Raw genomic sequence first — 16,088 nt, forward strand, 5'->3', positions numbered from 1 at the left:
AGACTATTTGAACTTTCTGACACTAAATGGGATTCATGCATTATCATACTGGTAAGGTAACCATCCCACCTCTTTGAAACATACACCCCAGGTGGCTCTAAACACCATGTTCTATTCTCTACACCTAACTAACCTATTCATTTATCATGTATACAAACCTCACTGCCCTGTAACTGACCCTAGGCAGATTGGTCGGCCCTCGAGTCGTGGATCTGCTCGAGGTTTCTTCCTATATGTATCTCCAATTCTAGGGAGTTTTTCCTCGCCCCTGTTACTCATGGGCTCTCTCTGAATGTTCAATACTCTGTAAAGCGCCGTGAGACGTGTAATGTTTTGGCGCTCTATAAATAAAATAGAATTGAATGTTAACTTGTGTATAATTCCCAATTTTTATTGATATATTTGCACTTTTAATCTTGCTGAATTCTACAAGGCAAATATTAAGTTAAAACTTAGTTCCCCAGCCCCATTCGTCTTTGTAAGGAAATGTTCTATTTTGTCTAATTTTAGGCAAAGTATAAGACAATACTTTCTTAACAGTATAATTGGAACCATGAATAAGTCGTTCAAGTAACAATATTGAAATACTAACATTGTTGGGTAAGACAGAATTTGGTTTTATTCTGAATCCAGTGAAACAGATGGTGGTTTTAGCTGATATAAAAACTTTCATGTGTTTATTTATGTTTAAGTATTTGGCAGACGCTTTTATCCAAAGCGACATACATAAAAAATACATATAAAACAATCACTGTAAACATAATTTAAGGGAAGAATGTAATACAAAATATCAATACAAAGTGTCAAGACAGAATAAACTCTGCTGCTGCAGCAACAGAGATACAGTCTATAAGTCCCTAAGATATCTAATGTATTCATACATTGTTTATGTAGGATATACGTATATGTATATATAACCCAATCATATTGTTTCTTCTACTTAAAAATAGCTGACCGTTTTTTCCCCCTTCTCGGGGACTATATTCCCAGTTTTGATCTCGGACGTCTGGTCACTTATAGCATATAATAATATTATATTACTGTTAAGCCAACTATGAATAATAAAACACGCCAAAACATGTGTCCTTTATCATAGCTACACGTATGACAAAAAACCGCGTGAAAATCAGTGGTATTCAGTGAGGTAAGATTAATTAAATGCGCTGACAGTTCATTGCTCCTGCCAATGAATTACACTGAGTGGAGCGGATCACCACTCCAAGATGGCGGCCCCGCGTCTCGTCAGCGCCAGTAGGCAGTAGCGGTCGATGCTGCGTCTATTTATAAGATGTCTATGTGGACAGCGGTGCCCCCCAGCGGTCATCCAACGGAACTGCACCAGTAATGTAGGTTCTATTATCCCCGCCCACAGGCTTTAACTCAATCGCGTCCCGTGACCTCCGTGCTCTCGTCTCATTGGTCGGCTGAGCTTTCCGTCACCCGGGTTGACGGAACCGTAAAACCCCCACAACACAAAGATGGAGGACAACACGTCTCATCTGAGCCGACCGCAGATGTTCTTGTTCGGTGAGCGCTCACGTTATACCGTACCGGTGTGAATGAGGCCGCACGGCCCGTGATGTTAACATGTTATTCCTGCAGGTTGAAGATAACAGGTGATAATATAAAGCATTAATACGAAGACAGCAGGCCGAGCGGGCTGCAGCCGTTCGCGCCACTTCAGCCCTTTTGTTGTGTCGCTCCTCGCGTTGTCCCGCCTCCTCTATTAACATGTCCTGTCTTAACATGTCCACTCCTACCATGTCCTGTCCTAACATGTCCTCCTCCGGGGGCTGTGGCGGACCCTGACTGTGGTGTCCCCCTCAGGCTGCTCCCTCCGGTCGGACAAGAGGGAGTTCCGCGTGGAGGCGGAGGACGAGGACACGGAGCACCAGCTGTCACTCAAAGCGGTGAGTCGTCTGTCACTCAGGGTTCGTCCTCAGTTCCGGTCATATCTGACCGTGCAGGGTGTTCAACTCAAAGATACCAGTACACACCAGTACAGAGTGAAGTTTGTACTGGTGTGAACGGCAAAATAGAACACCAACATCCCAACGGGCTCGCCAGTACAGCTTTAGGGATGTTTTGCGTTGGGATGGTTTCCGTGGTGATGGTTTCCAGGAGGCTGCTTTCCTTGGGGTTGGTTTCCGTGGTGATGCTTTCCTTGGGGTTGGTTTCCGTGGGGACGGTTCCCGTGGTGACGGTCTCCATGGTGACGTTCCAGGTGTGTCTGGGGGCGGAGGCTGACGACGTGCCCCACACGGTGGAGATGGAGGGGCTGACCTTCGACGGCAAGAAGACCAAAGTCCCGCTGGTGGTCCTGAAGCCCTCCGTCCTGCCCTCGGTGAGACCCCCCCCCTCCGTCCCCCCCCTCCTGCCCTGGTCAATATTGAAATCACGATTATTCAGAACTTGAATTTGAACTAGAAATTGAGAACTTTTTAACCCCTTACAAAATGTTCAATTAGAACATTTAAATATGTATCCAGCTGTTCTATAAGTTTCTATAAGACATTTAATGAATAAAATAAATAGAAAAAAAACAAAAACCTTTTTTGGATAATTTGACACAAAAAAAATTGATTAATCGCACAGCCCTACCCCCCCCCCCCCACACACACACACACACACACACACTTTACTACTAGTAAAGGAACAGTACTAAGCTCCGCCCCTCCCCACACACTCTACTACTAGTAAAGGAGCAGCACTAAGCTCCGCCCCTCCCCACACACTCTACTACTAGTAAAGGAGCAGCACTAAGCTCCGCCCCTCCACACACTCTACTACTAGTAAAGGAGCAGCACTAAGCTCCGCCCCTCCCCACACACTCTACTACTAGTAAAGGAGCAACACTAAGCTCCGCCCCTCCCCACACACTCTACTACTAGTAAAGGAGCAGCACTAAGCTCCGCCCCTCCCCAGGTGAGCCTGGGTGGGTTCGAGGTCACGCCCCCGGTCGTGTTCCGGCTGCAGTCGGGCTCCGGCCCCGTCCACATCAGTGGACAGCACTTTGTGAGTAAGTACTCCCTACCACCAAGTACTACATCAGTACTACACTACCTAAAGTACGACTACGCTGCTACTACTAAAGTACTACTACAACAGAACTCCCAAAGTGCTACATCGGTACTACACAACCTAAAGTACTACTACACGATTACTACTATACTAAAATAATACTACACTGCTACTACTAAAGTACTACTACACTACCTCAACTAAAGTACGACTACATGATTACTATTCATACTTAAATACACTGCTACACTACTACTAATGAAGAACTACTACACTACTACTACTAAAGTACTCCAAAAGTACCACACTACAACCTCTAAAGTACTACAGTGCAACAACATTAGTACAACCCAACACCTATTCTTTACCTACACATATACTTTACACGTTAATTACTCTACTACTATTGTTATTAATAAAGTTTGTCCGATGTCAACGTTAAACTGCTCCATTCATCGAACCGTGGTAATTGGTCGTATACATGTTATATATGTTTACGATTATTTTTACTAATGCTTTGTTGACATAGTTATATGATGTGGCGTTGTGGTGCATGCTGGGTAATGTCCGCCGGCGATGTAGTCGTAAAGGACTCAGATGGTGTCCTATGGCTATGATGTGGCGTTGTGGTGCATGCTGGGTAATGTCTACCGGTGCTGTAGTTCTAAAGGAGTCCGACGACGAGGATGAGGAGGAGAACAACTCGTCGCCCGTGAAGAGGCCTTCCTCGCTGTCGTCTAGGAAACAGCCGACCTCCTCGGTGAGTTTAATCCCATCCACAGAGGAGTGACCTCTGAGTGACCTCTGAGTGGCCCTACAGTATCTCCACCTGCCGTAAATGTTTTTTAAAATTATTTCTTTACAGAAAAAACTGAAGATGGAGTCTGATGAGGACGATGATGAAGATGACAGTGATGAAGATGAAGACGAGTACGTCGTTAAGAGACTCGGCGGTCGTTATCTCGTGGTCAGCTTACGTTCGGGTCCTTCTTCCTTCGTGTTTATCATTGTGCTATTTCATTGTAGTGATGATGAGGACGATGAGGACAGTGATGAAGAAGAAGAAGATGTGAAGGTGCAGAAGAGCCCAGTGAAGCCGCCTAAGAAGGTACGTCCTTACAAACTAACAATACAAACCGTCTGTACTATTACAAACCATCATTGTCCCATATAAATCAAACTACTTTCACTCTTTAACACACACGGTGGGGGGTTACACTCATCTCTGTCCGATCTCATCCCTCACAAGCCATTTCTAGACTAAACTTTCTGGAGTTAACATTAGTGACAAATCCTATTTAGTTTGGGTTGTGTGCAGCAGAAATCACAGTACTCATTCTGGGTAGTGAAGTACTGGGAGTCACACAGTACTGCGTGTGTCTGTCCACCAGGGGGCAGCCAAGCCCAGAGCTGACGGCCATAATACTCGATAGTTGCGACCATAATCACACAACCTTTTCTTTCTATCTGCTCAAGTCTCACGCGCATCCGGTGAGCGGGCATCCCATAATAACACCCCCGACCCTCCCTCCCTGAACCCGCTGACCGGCGGCCATTTTGTTTTGGCGGGAACGCGCAGTGCGGCGTGTCGCCCGGTCCAGCTGTTCACCGCCGTAAAACACATAATACCACACCTGTCCTCTGTAATCACACACACACACACACACACACACACACACACACACACACACACACACACACACACACACTAACACACATTAAACTTTGCGCACTCTAGGACAAATTACACACACACACACACACACACACACACACACACACACACACACACACACACTTCCCTTCTCACGAACACACGTGCCGTGTGTCCCACGGCCGTGGGAAGGTAGGAGCCTGGAGAGAGAGAGAGACACACACACACACACACACACACACACACACACACACACACACACACACACACACACACACACACACACACACACACACACACACACACACACACACAAAAAACAAACCACACGTCCATGATCCCAAGCCCAGTGATGGTGCCTGGTTACCGTCCCACCAGACTGGCAGTTCATGGTCTTTATGGATCCGCTCAAAGGTACCTACAGGTAGACTGCAGACACTGGGATTCAAACCCAGAACCTTTAACTGTAGTATCCTGCAGCTGTGCTGTATACACACATGCTCTATATATACTCTAATACCAGAGGACAGGGGTCCCTGTATTGAGCGTTTTCCCGGTCTACCGCAACGAGACTTCCTGACTGCGAGCTGTACGAGCTGTATTCGCCACTCAACACTGAAAACACGACCATAACAACAAAGGCTGAGAATTAAATAGTCAAGGTTTCACACTAATAATTTGACGTAACAATATCCAAAAAAAATTACGAACGGATATCCCTCTACCGGAAGTCCCTCCCTCTTTGTAACTGAAAGTCCCGCCCCCCCCCCGGGTGTGTGTGTGTGTGTCAGTTTGTCATTTCCCCGCAGTGCACTTCTGTTCTTCTTAGGTATTACAGCACTCGTTCACGTGCACTCCAGCTGTGAGCGTGCACGTGGCTCCCTGGGTGTGTGAGGCATTGCTGTGTCCCTCTGTCATAGTCTGTTTATACCACGACTGCTTTTGATCTACCGCCCCATACTGCACCTGGAGTTTGTCTCAGTATGTGTGTGTGTGTTGGATTCCCGTGTTTGTGTGTGTGCTTGATTTCCAGGCACACATATTTTCTGTTGGCAATGGTGTGTGTGTGTGTGTGTGTGTGTGTGTGTGTGTGTGTGTGTGTGTGTGTGTGTGTGTGTGTGTGTGTGTGTGTGTGTGTGTGTGTGTGTGTGTGTGTGTGTGTGTGTGTGTGTCAGGCAGCAGATCAAAGAGGATGTTGTGAGGCCTCAGGGAGCCGACTGACTCATCAGCTGATTTATATACTGTAGTCTGCTGCTACGCCTCCTCCTCCCCCTCTCCCACCACCTCCTCCTCCTCCCCCTCTCCCACCTCCTCCCATCCACTCTCCTCCTTATGATCACCCTCCCACCTCCTCACCCTCTCCCAACTCCTCACCCTCTCCCACCTCTTCCTCCACCTCCTCACCCTCCCCTCTCCTCCTTACATCTCCCTCTCTTTGCTGCCTATCCTACTTCTCTCCCACCTCCCCCTCCTCCTCCCATCCCCTCTCCTCCTTACACGTCTCCTTCATTCCTCCTTCTCCTTGCCAGCGTCTCTCCCATGTGTTGAATGGAGCTCTGGTCTCAGGTCAGCCAGTGATATAGGTCAGCTGTTGACCAATCAGGGCCTTTCTCTGGCCCTTAACGGAAGGTGAACCTCCAGGTCCACAGAGGAACAGAATCCACTCCGGGGTTTACATCCCCCAGTCTTCTCTTTGCGACCCGGCGCAAAGAGACCCAGGCATAGACATTCTAAGGAGTAGACGCTGCATTGGCTGCTTGGAAGAAATGCGGCCGCCATCTTGGACCGGTCATACTCCGAGTTGCGTAGCAGCAGAAGACACAAGATGCCAGAGCACTGCAGGGCAGTGCAAACAGGGCCTGGGGGATTACTTTTCAGGAGGAGACACAGTTTGGCATCAACAACCATTATTCTGATATCATATGACATATCATATCAGAATGTTCTATTACTGTTAAGCCCACGAAATATTACAACACGCCAAACCGTGTGTCCTGTATCATAGCTACATGTATGACCTTTTCAGCAAAACAACCCGCGTGAAAAGTTTGGTATTCAGGGAGGTATGATGAATTAAATGCGCTGACAGTTCATTGCACCAAACGGATCACACTGAGCGGAGCGGTCGTCCACGATGGCGGCCCTACGGCTCGTCAGCGCCAGTTGACCGTAGCGGTCGACGCGGCGTCCACTCTTCATAATGTCTATGGACCCAGGCACCGTAGGCCAAGGCTGGAGTGGAGCCGGTCGCTGTGGAGCCCGGGTTGGGGGGTAAAACCCGGTTTGGCCTCCTCTGCCCGGCGGACCGGAGCTCCTGTGCTAGCGAGGGAGACGTAGCGGCACTGAGGCTGGTAAACGGTTAGCGAGCCACGCTCCTGCAGGAAGTGTGTAATCACCTCGTACCGGTTCTGTCAACACGGCCAATTACAGCCCCCCCCATTCCAGAGCAAATACCGCAGATCAGGGGTGCGGGTGGTGGTGGGGGGGGGCGGGGGTGGCTGTCGTGTGAAAACACAGGTACTCTCCGGGCTGTTACAGGGTGATTACACCGGCACTTAGCTAACACGCTACACGGGTAATTACACAGGCCGGGAAGAATGTCTGCTCAGCCTCGACCGCGCGGCACCCCCGCCCCCCCTGACACACGGTGCAACGTCAACGAGGTGCAGCACGCGGGGGGGGGGTGGGGTCTGTCGCAGCATGTCGGGCTGAGAGCACTCCCAGGAAGTGATGATGACCACGATGAGGATGATGATGAAGAGGGTATCCGGGCAGGTTTGAGGACAGGTCGGGGCAGGTGGAGAAGGGCCGCCTTCTGATTGGTTCCTCCAGCGCTTTCGGTTTGGATTGCGTCCAATGTGTTAAATTGAAGAGATTCAAAAGTGAATGCGTCAAATGTTTGTCACAATTTCCAAATAACAGACTGCATTCATACAGCACTTTTCTAACCAGTGGCCTCTCAAAGCGCTTAACAATACTGCCTCACATTCACCCATTCATGCACACATTCACACACCGACGGCGCTGTCAGCCACGCAGGGCGACAGCCAGCTCGTCAGGAGCAGTCAGGCTGAGGCGGTACCCTGTGCTGTGGCGATCCTGACCGGGTCTTCTGTTGCTCCACAGAACCAAGGGACGTCCGTCACCAAGCCCAAGAGCCCGGCCAATCAGAACGTCTCCCAGGGGAAGGCAGGAAGTGTGCTGGTCAAAGCCCAGAGCAAGGTAGAGACCGCCCCCTCCCACACACTCCACTCTGCTCCACATCTCTTCTCTCTGATTGGCTGAAATAGATGCCTGTCAAAAGTGGTTGCCAGCTGATTTGGTAATTAAGGTTGTCTGGCACGACTTTGAACCAATCAGAAAACAGAACCATCTCGACCTGTGTTAAGTGCTGAGCCTTAGGTTAGAGTTCAGTGTCTCTAGCATATATATTAAGATAAGAGCTCTATCTATACATCTTATGTATAAAGATAAGAGCTCTATCCATACAGGTGATATATTAAGAGGAATGATACCTCTATCTATACAGGTTATATCTTAAGAGGTATTAGAGCTATATCTGTACATATTATATCTTAAAGGTCCCATGGCATGAAAATGTCACTTTTGCCGCTTTTCCACCGCCAGTACCAACTCGACTCGACTCGACTCGCCTCGGTTTGGTTGCGTTTCCATCTAAAAAAGTACCTCTTCAATGTGGGCGGGTCGTAGAAAAGAACCTCTCCACCATGGGCGGATCGTCATTAGGTTTTAATCACGGGAGACGCTATTCCCGGGAAATCTGAATCTGATCAAGACTATTTCCTGATTCCCGGGAAAGGTTATGATGTGAAATAAAATAAAATAAAAAAGCGCAATGACTGCGCGTCTATTGTTGTCATACGGTAACGTTGATAGAGGCGAAACTCGAGCCCTAGGAAAGGAACGACACTGAAACGAAACAGCGAAACGCCGGTCCGTGGACTCCAGCCACGCCGGACACACAACCACGCCCGACACACATAACGACGCGCAGCCTAACTCTAGCCCCGGGAAAGGAGCGACACACACGGCGAAACGCTGATCAGTGTCCCCCTCGGGAGCGGGTTCGTGGACTCCAACCACGCCGGACACAACTTAACTTGAGTGAATATTCCCATTTACAGCCGCTGGCCAATCAGTTACCAGCAGCCTGTTTACGTCACACAAAAGTACCTACTCCGCTGGCATGGAACCTCGACGGAGGTAGTACTAAAAAAAAGTACCCGGTACTAGGTACCAGGTACTTTTTTTGCCAATGGAAACGCAAATAAGGCGTGGCGAGTCGAGTCGAGTCGAGTAGGTACTGGCGGTGGAAAAGCGGCATTTATGAGGTTTTCCAACATTAAGTTGAGTTCCCCTAGCCTCCCTATGGTCCCCCATTAGCTAAAAATGGCATTAGGTGTAAACCGAGAAGTAGGTATCTTGCTCCGTCTTTGAAAAAAGGATTGCTGAAACGTGTCAATTTGCGAGCTGGCCCCATATGACGTCATACGGGACCAGGTTACCTCCCCTTTCTCTGCTTGGCCCGCCCAGAGAATTTGGCCAGCCAATGAGACAATGAGCTAGGACCATGCGTGTGCCACATGCGGCGGGCTGCTACAGCGGCAGCGGGCAGCCCGCTGAACGCTGCCCGTTGCCCGGGGTTGTCTCCCGCCGGAGCCCGGGGCTCCGGTGCCCGCTGCCCGCTACCCGCTACTGCGGCAGTGGGCAGCGGAGCTCCGGCGGGAGACAACCCCGGCCAACGGGCAGCGTTCAGCAGGCTGCCCGCTGCCACGGCAGTGGGAGACAGCCCCGTGCAACAATCCCCTTCTCCTCCATTTCGCGGTTCAGTCTGTACTTAATATTAACGTGGAAGTGGAAGAACCAGAGGCGTCTGGGAACCCGACGCAGTTGTTTGAGATTCATAATATCATCCAGAGGCACAAACAGCTTTTGACCATGATAATATAACAAAGATATATATTATATTATATAGATCTCTAAATATAATATGATATTATTTAGATGTAGAGCTCCAGGAGTGTTCAGTGTTCCACTGTAAACACTAGCGCATGGTACCGTGGCCGCAAGCTGCTCAGGGCCACACCCCCACCCTCCACCTTGACCCGCCTCTAAAAACGGCATGTTTGTGGAGAGCTCATTGTGGGACTGGCTCGTAGTGGCTGTAACTCTGCACCAAGGCTGAATTTCTTGAACGTCTTCAAGTACTGTAGGGGCCCACTAACACCTATATTAAAGCGTCCATAAAATAGCATGCCACGGGACCTTCAAGAGGTATGAGAGCTCTATCTGTCCAGATGACGTGGTGATATGAGCCGCTGGCTGACTATGAGCTGCGCGTTGTTGCCCGTTGCTTCACGGTCGATGTGCAGCAGAACGAGGTGTGTGGAGCCGCGAGGTTCAGCCTGACACCGGGCTGCTAGTGATCAGTGTGACCCCCCCCCCGCCCCCCAGCTGATCTCTGGCCTGCTGACGCTCAGCCAGACCCCCTCCTCCGCGGCCAGCTCAGCGCTGAGTGTCTGACCGCCGCTCGTAAATCCCAGCGTGTCTTCTGTTAACGTCCCCACCCCCCCCCCTGTTCACTGAGCGTCCTCAGGCGCGTTGGGGTTACCTCTGACCACGACACCTGTACACGCGTGTGCTCATGAATGTGTTGTGGTGGCGTCATGCCTGCTTGCTCAAGGGCACCCCCCCCTCCCACCCCCCGCCAAAGAATCTCCACGCCGGACCACCAGATGGGGTCAGGATCATAACAGGATCACGTAACGGGATCATTTACCCCTCGCCACGGCTCTCTGATGACGGACCGTACGTTGGGCTCTCTCCCACTGTGTTGGTTTACTCTCCGGTTGAAGGCCAGCAGCGCCTCCTCCAACCCTCCCACCTCCTCCCACCTCCCCTTACATCCCATCCCATCCTCCCTCTATCCCCTCCTCCGCCCACCTCCTCCCTTCCCCATGCCCCCTGCTCCTCCTCAACTCCTCAGCTCCTCCCGACACCCCTACTAGCTCACCCCTCCCTCCCTCCCGCCGATCGTTCTCATTAGCCGGTGTGTGTGTTTGATGTCTGGCCCCCCCGCCCCACGGCGGCCATGGCCCCCCCCCCCCCCCCCCCCCGGCGATCCCCGGCTCCTCGTGTGTTTGTGAGGAGCAGGTGACTGAGGGTCATTAGACGTCTCCTCTGATGTGCTGCCAGGGTTATCGTACGGCGGCGTGCCAAGGCTACGCATTCCTCCATAACCGGGCACGGCAAAGGGGGGGGGCTGCCGCGTCCACCTGCTGGAGGCGGGTCTCCCCCGGGGGCCAGGGTCCGGGACCCCAGGGCGGCTGACCCACTCCTCACGGATGGCTGGGAGGAGACGTCAGCGTCGTAAAGACACCTCACCTGGCCTCCTCTCTCCAGGGGGGAGAGCGAGGAGGCCAGGTGAAGTGGTTAGTGGTCGTTAGCCAACCGTTTGACAAGAGCTTACAGCAGGTGTCTCCTCCTCTCCCCCCTCGTCCCTCGCTGTTACCCGTCTGTGTTTACCTGAGCTGCACCCTGTGTTCGACCTCTGACCTCCGACACGCAGGGGGGGGGGGGGGGGGGGGGGGTGCAAAGGTCAAGTGGTGGGGACCTGGATGCTAACCGGCGGGAGCTGTTAGCGCTGCTGGGCTGAACCACACAGCATGCTGGGAAGTAAATCAACTACTGGTACCAGTAAGGTCTGCTGGCCTAAACGCCACCGCATGCTAGGGACAACAATGCTAACTGTATCGGCTAACTGATAGCCGAGCTAGGCTAACCAGCAAAGCATGCCATGGAATAAATGTAATGCTAGCATCTGTAAGCTGTGCTAGGCAGAACCAAACGCACAACATCCAAACTTACAAAGGTTCAACTGTTTGGTCAAAATTGTACAACAACACTACGAAACTGTCAACCGCTCTAAACCATTAGCTACCTTAAGCTAGGCTACGCTAGCCCCCCTACGCTGGGTAACCAAACTCAGCGGATCTGCGCTTGACTCCCAGCCCCGGCGAGCTAAGTGGCAGGTAGCTCCCAGCCGCTCCAGGCCTGTGTTCAGCACGCCGCAGACTAGCGCTAGCATCAAATGATAGCAGCGCGGCGGCGGCTATTAAGCAGCATCTGTAATCAGCGTCTGGGCCAGATGAGAGGCTGCGTCTGCCTGTCAGCTGTTGTGGGGCGACAGCTGTCCAGCCCGCCCCCCCCCCCTCATAAACACGGGCGTGCGGCCCCCGGGCCCTCCACTCGGGGCCCCCTGGCGCGGGGCCAGAGACACATGCTGCTCGCTGCTCACGCGGTTCTTTGGTCCCTGTTTCTGTTTTTTGGTTCTTTTGATGTGCGCTGCGAGGGAACGGGAAACACTGATGAGTTCATCTATAAACCGCTGGGAAGAAAGGAGTCTGTTTCAACTTAGGGTTCCCCCTCCTCTGTGTACACACACACACACACACACACACACACACACACACACACACACACACACACACACACACACACACACACACACACACACACCCTTATAGCTCGTATGGGATTCAAACACCTCTCCTGTACCTCGTCCTGACGTTCTCCTGTCAGGAGGTGGGTCTCCTGTGAGGTTCTCCTGAGGGTGAGGGTCTCCTGTGAGGTTCTCCTCTGAGGGTGAGGGTCTCCTGTGAGGTTCTCCTGTGAGGTTCTCCTGTGAGGGTGAGGGTCTTCTGTGAGGGTCTCCTGTGAGGTTCTCCTGTGAGGGTGAGGGTCTCCTGTGAGGTTTTCCTGTGAGGGTGAGGGTCTCCTGTGAGGGTCTCCTGTGAGGGTGAGGGTCTCCTGTGAGGGTGAGGGTCTCCTGTCAAGAGGAGGGTGACAGCGAGAATGAGCGTGTAAGTCAATGTGTGTGGACTTTATGACTGTCAACGTGTGTGTGTGTGTGTGTGTGTGTGTGTGTGTGTGTGTGTGTGTGTGTGTGTGTGTGTGTGTGTGTGTGTGTGTGTGTGTGTGTGTGTGTGTGTGTGTGTGTGTGTGTGTGTGTGTGTGTCAAAGTGTTCTGGGTCTCAGGCCTGCAGGGGGTCCTGCTGGGGGGGTAGGGGCTCTGTGTCTGACCCGGTCTGGGGGGGTAGGGGCTCTGTGTCTGACCCGGTCTGGGGGGGTAGGGGGCTCTGTGTCTGACCCGGTCTGGGGGGGTAGGGGCTCTGTGTCTGACCCGGTCTGGGGGGGTAGGGTAACCCGCGTTAACCAGTGGCTCCCATACACCCCAGCGGAGGCGTCTCTTAAACCCTGAGGCGCTGAACAGCGTTGTGTTTTATGGACTCTCCTCCACAAACAACCAACAAGGACGACCTGTACTCTGACGGTTCCCCTTCTGACAAACAATACTCCCACAATGCACTGCGTGGTTCTGGGCTGGCCTCCGCGGCTTGGTGCTTATTAAGGGATCATTTGAACCCGGCGTGTTCTCTGTAAATGCGCCGTAATTAGGCAAGAATCTGTTGTCCTTTTATGCGCTTTAATCCGGCGCCAGCTGCTGGGATGAATGGTGCGGTCACATGACCTCCCCACAGCCAATCACCCCGCAGGAGTGACTTCTGACGAAATGAACTCACTAATGAAGTTATGGGGTGAAATTCCGAGGGTTTATCACCTGAATGTTTTGTGAGTTGAGTTAAACACAACATGGCATTAGTTTAGTAACTCAAGTCCTGAGTCTGGTTGGCTGACTGACTCTTATTCAGAACTCTTTGTTAACCTATTGGATAACCTATCGCAGATTAAACGATTAAATAAAAAGTAATTTCAATAATTAAAATATTACATTTTACATCAGAATGTCACTTAAAAACAAAAGTTTTCAATTTTCAATCTGATCACGTCAGTCTCCCTACAGTAGCAGTAGAAGCACGGTGGTGAGCCTTTCTCCTGTGAAAGAGCCCCAGGTTCTCTCTGCACCACTGAGTCACCTGGCGGACACTTTGGAACTCTTAAACGCCGGCTGATGGAAATGGATGCGGAATTCTGCATTCATTCATGCAGCGCTTTTCTAACCAGTGGCCGGTCAAAGCGCTTTACAATATTGTCTCACATTCACCCATTCATGCACACATTCACACACCGACAGTGGACTCAGCCACGCAGGGCGACAGCCAGCTGATCAGGAGCGGTCAGGGCGAGGGCGTCTCGCTCAGGGACACCGCGACACTCGAGGTGGAGCCGGGGATCGAATCAGCAACCTTCAAGTTACCAGCCAATCTGCTCTGCCTCCAGAGCCACATGCCGCCCATTCATTCATTCTCTCTCTCTCTCTCTCTCTCTCTCTCTCTCTCTCTCTCTCTCTCTCTCTCTCTCTCTCTCTCTCTCTCTCTCTCTCTCTCTCTCTCTCTCTCTCTCTCTCACCTTCAACGGTCTCTCTCCCTCAGACTGCGACCCCAGTGAAGGCCGGTGCTGCCGGGCCGTCCAAACCGCCGGCGCTGGCCGAGATCAAGAGCAAGCTGGCCGCCGCCGTCAGAGAGGTAAGCCGCCGCCTCCTCCTCCTCCTGGTGGGTCAGGGCTCGCCGTCATGTGACCTGCAGGGCTGATGACATCACACGCCTCTGTCCTCTCTGCCCAGGGGAAGCCCATGCCCAAGACGGAGCAGAAGTTTGAGAACTTTGCCAAGAGTTCCTTCAGGCTGTCTGACGCCAAGGTGAGTCGGAATCAGAACCAGAGTTACTTTTGTTAAATCTCATCAAGTGCACAAGAGTAAAGTTCTTAGGCTTGGTCCAAGAGGAGAGGTGTTTCACTTCCATGCATACTGGAGGTTTCATGGTGTGGCCGCTTGTGTGCTCGTGTTACACCTCAATATAACCTCACCACCGGAGCCACCACCAATCCCCTCGGTGGTTTGTGTGATGAGCAGCTAATGACCCAAATGCACGGCTTAACACGCCACGGGATTCCTGAGATAAGAGGAGACATTTGATTCTCGCTGTAAACACCACCTTCTGGGAATTTTCACTCCTCGGAGAGTGCTGCTCTCAGGAAAGAGTTACGGTCCCTCAGCCCGCTGGAGAGGGGAGGGGAGCTGTCAGACACAACTCTCTACCCTGCAGAGTTAGAGCCACGGTATCTCCCGCAGTCCTAATGAGGGCCTAGAGCTCAGGTCCGCCGGCCTGCCGCTCCGCGTCGTGTTTTTTTCCAGTTTTCCTCTCCGCGCCGGTCCGGCTCTTCTCTCGGACCACATGGCAGCACCTTGTCTCGTGGATGGCAGTACAATTCTGATGACCTAATCAGTTTCTCTCTCGCTCCCTCCTCCCCCTCTCCCCCTCCCTCCCCCAGGTGGTCAAGGACCTGTGGAGTTTCGTCCAGACGCTGAAGGGGAAGAAGTAACAGGAGTCCATCTTTGTGTTTATCTTTTTAAATAACGTTTGTTTGGGTGCTTTTAAAGGCGCAGTCTGTACACTCTCCTCCGCCTTAAAGGGCCCCTCTTTAGTTAACCTGGTGGGGGGGCCCACCTGTGATGTCACCAGGGCCCCTTTAAGTGTGCTCAGAGTTAAGAGGTGAACCCGTTAACTCTGGTCAGTCAGGCGTTAGGAGATATTGCAGAATGTGCCTTTAAACGACTACTGCAGACTACTTCAGTATCAGGGAACCCCATGTCATGTTAATGTCCACATTGAATACGTTCTAACCTTTCTAAGTTGGTTATATTATTCTTTTATTTTATTATTTTTGTTATTTAGTACTAGTGCACTAATGAATTAATGTATAATTTTACATTGACCTTGTTGATTTATTTTCATAAAAAAAAACATGCATTTGCATCCTGTCCGAACATTTCAACTTAGTGTTGCTCGTGGTCTCTCCTCCCTGATTGGTCCAGACCGCTCGGCCCATTGCTGCGGCAACCTGCATCAGCATCTCACTGTGTGTGTGTGTGTGTGTGTGTGTGTGTGTGTGTGTGTGTGTGTGTGTGTGTGTGTGTGTGTGTGTGTGTGTGTGTGTGTGTGTGTGTGTGTGTGTGTGTGTGTGTGTGTGTGTGTGTGCTCCTGTTGTCTCCTCATTTACATCAGCGCGTTTCCACCTGTAGTTAGGATCTTGTGAAGGACTTTGTCCACGTTGGAGTCCGGCTACCTGGAGAGGCTACAGGTCTGAGGTGGGAGGGTGGGGGGGGGGGGTGTAGGAGAAGAGGGAGGGGGTGTAGGAGAAGAGGTAGGTAGGGAGGGTGGGAGGGAGGGAGGTGGGTGTAGGAGGGGAGGGAGGAGTAGGAGAGAGGGGGGAGTAGTAGGAGGGGGAGGGCAGGCGTGTTTGCGACGTGCTTAGCGGGGTAGAGTGTAATTTGTCGGTGCTTATCTCCCGGCCTGGTCTGTGTGTTGTGGTTCAGCGGTGAGCTGCAGTGAGCTCCGCCACAACACACAGCGACAGCGTTCTGCTGCTCTGA

The 16,088-nt window shown here is 51.6% G+C and overlaps 1 protein-coding gene across 1 annotated transcript; it reads left to right on the plus strand.

Moving 5' to 3' along the window:
• Window positions 1–1,478: 1,478 nt before the first annotated feature.
• On the plus strand, window positions 1,479–15,424 carry npm1b (nucleophosmin 1b; the record flags this gene model as incomplete). The annotated part of the gene is made up of 11 exons (XM_084469954.1): window positions 1,479–1,527; window positions 1,828–1,910; window positions 2,225–2,344; window positions 2,926–3,019; window positions 3,684–3,781; window positions 3,887–3,951; window positions 4,048–4,129; window positions 7,802–7,897; window positions 14,089–14,181; window positions 14,280–14,354; window positions 14,987–15,424. 11 exons carry the CDS (start codon window positions 1,479–1,481, stop codon window positions 15,035–15,037), a joined length of 906 nt encoding a protein of 301 aa, XP_084326080.1. The 3' UTR covers window positions 15,038–15,424.
• Window positions 15,425–16,088: the final 664 nt, after the last annotated feature.

Source organism: Micromesistius poutassou (genome assembly GCF_964030765.1).
Source record: "Micromesistius poutassou genome assembly, chromosome: 6".
In the NCBI taxonomy this organism is placed as follows: domain Eukaryota; kingdom Metazoa; phylum Chordata; class Actinopteri; order Gadiformes; family Gadidae; genus Micromesistius; species Micromesistius poutassou.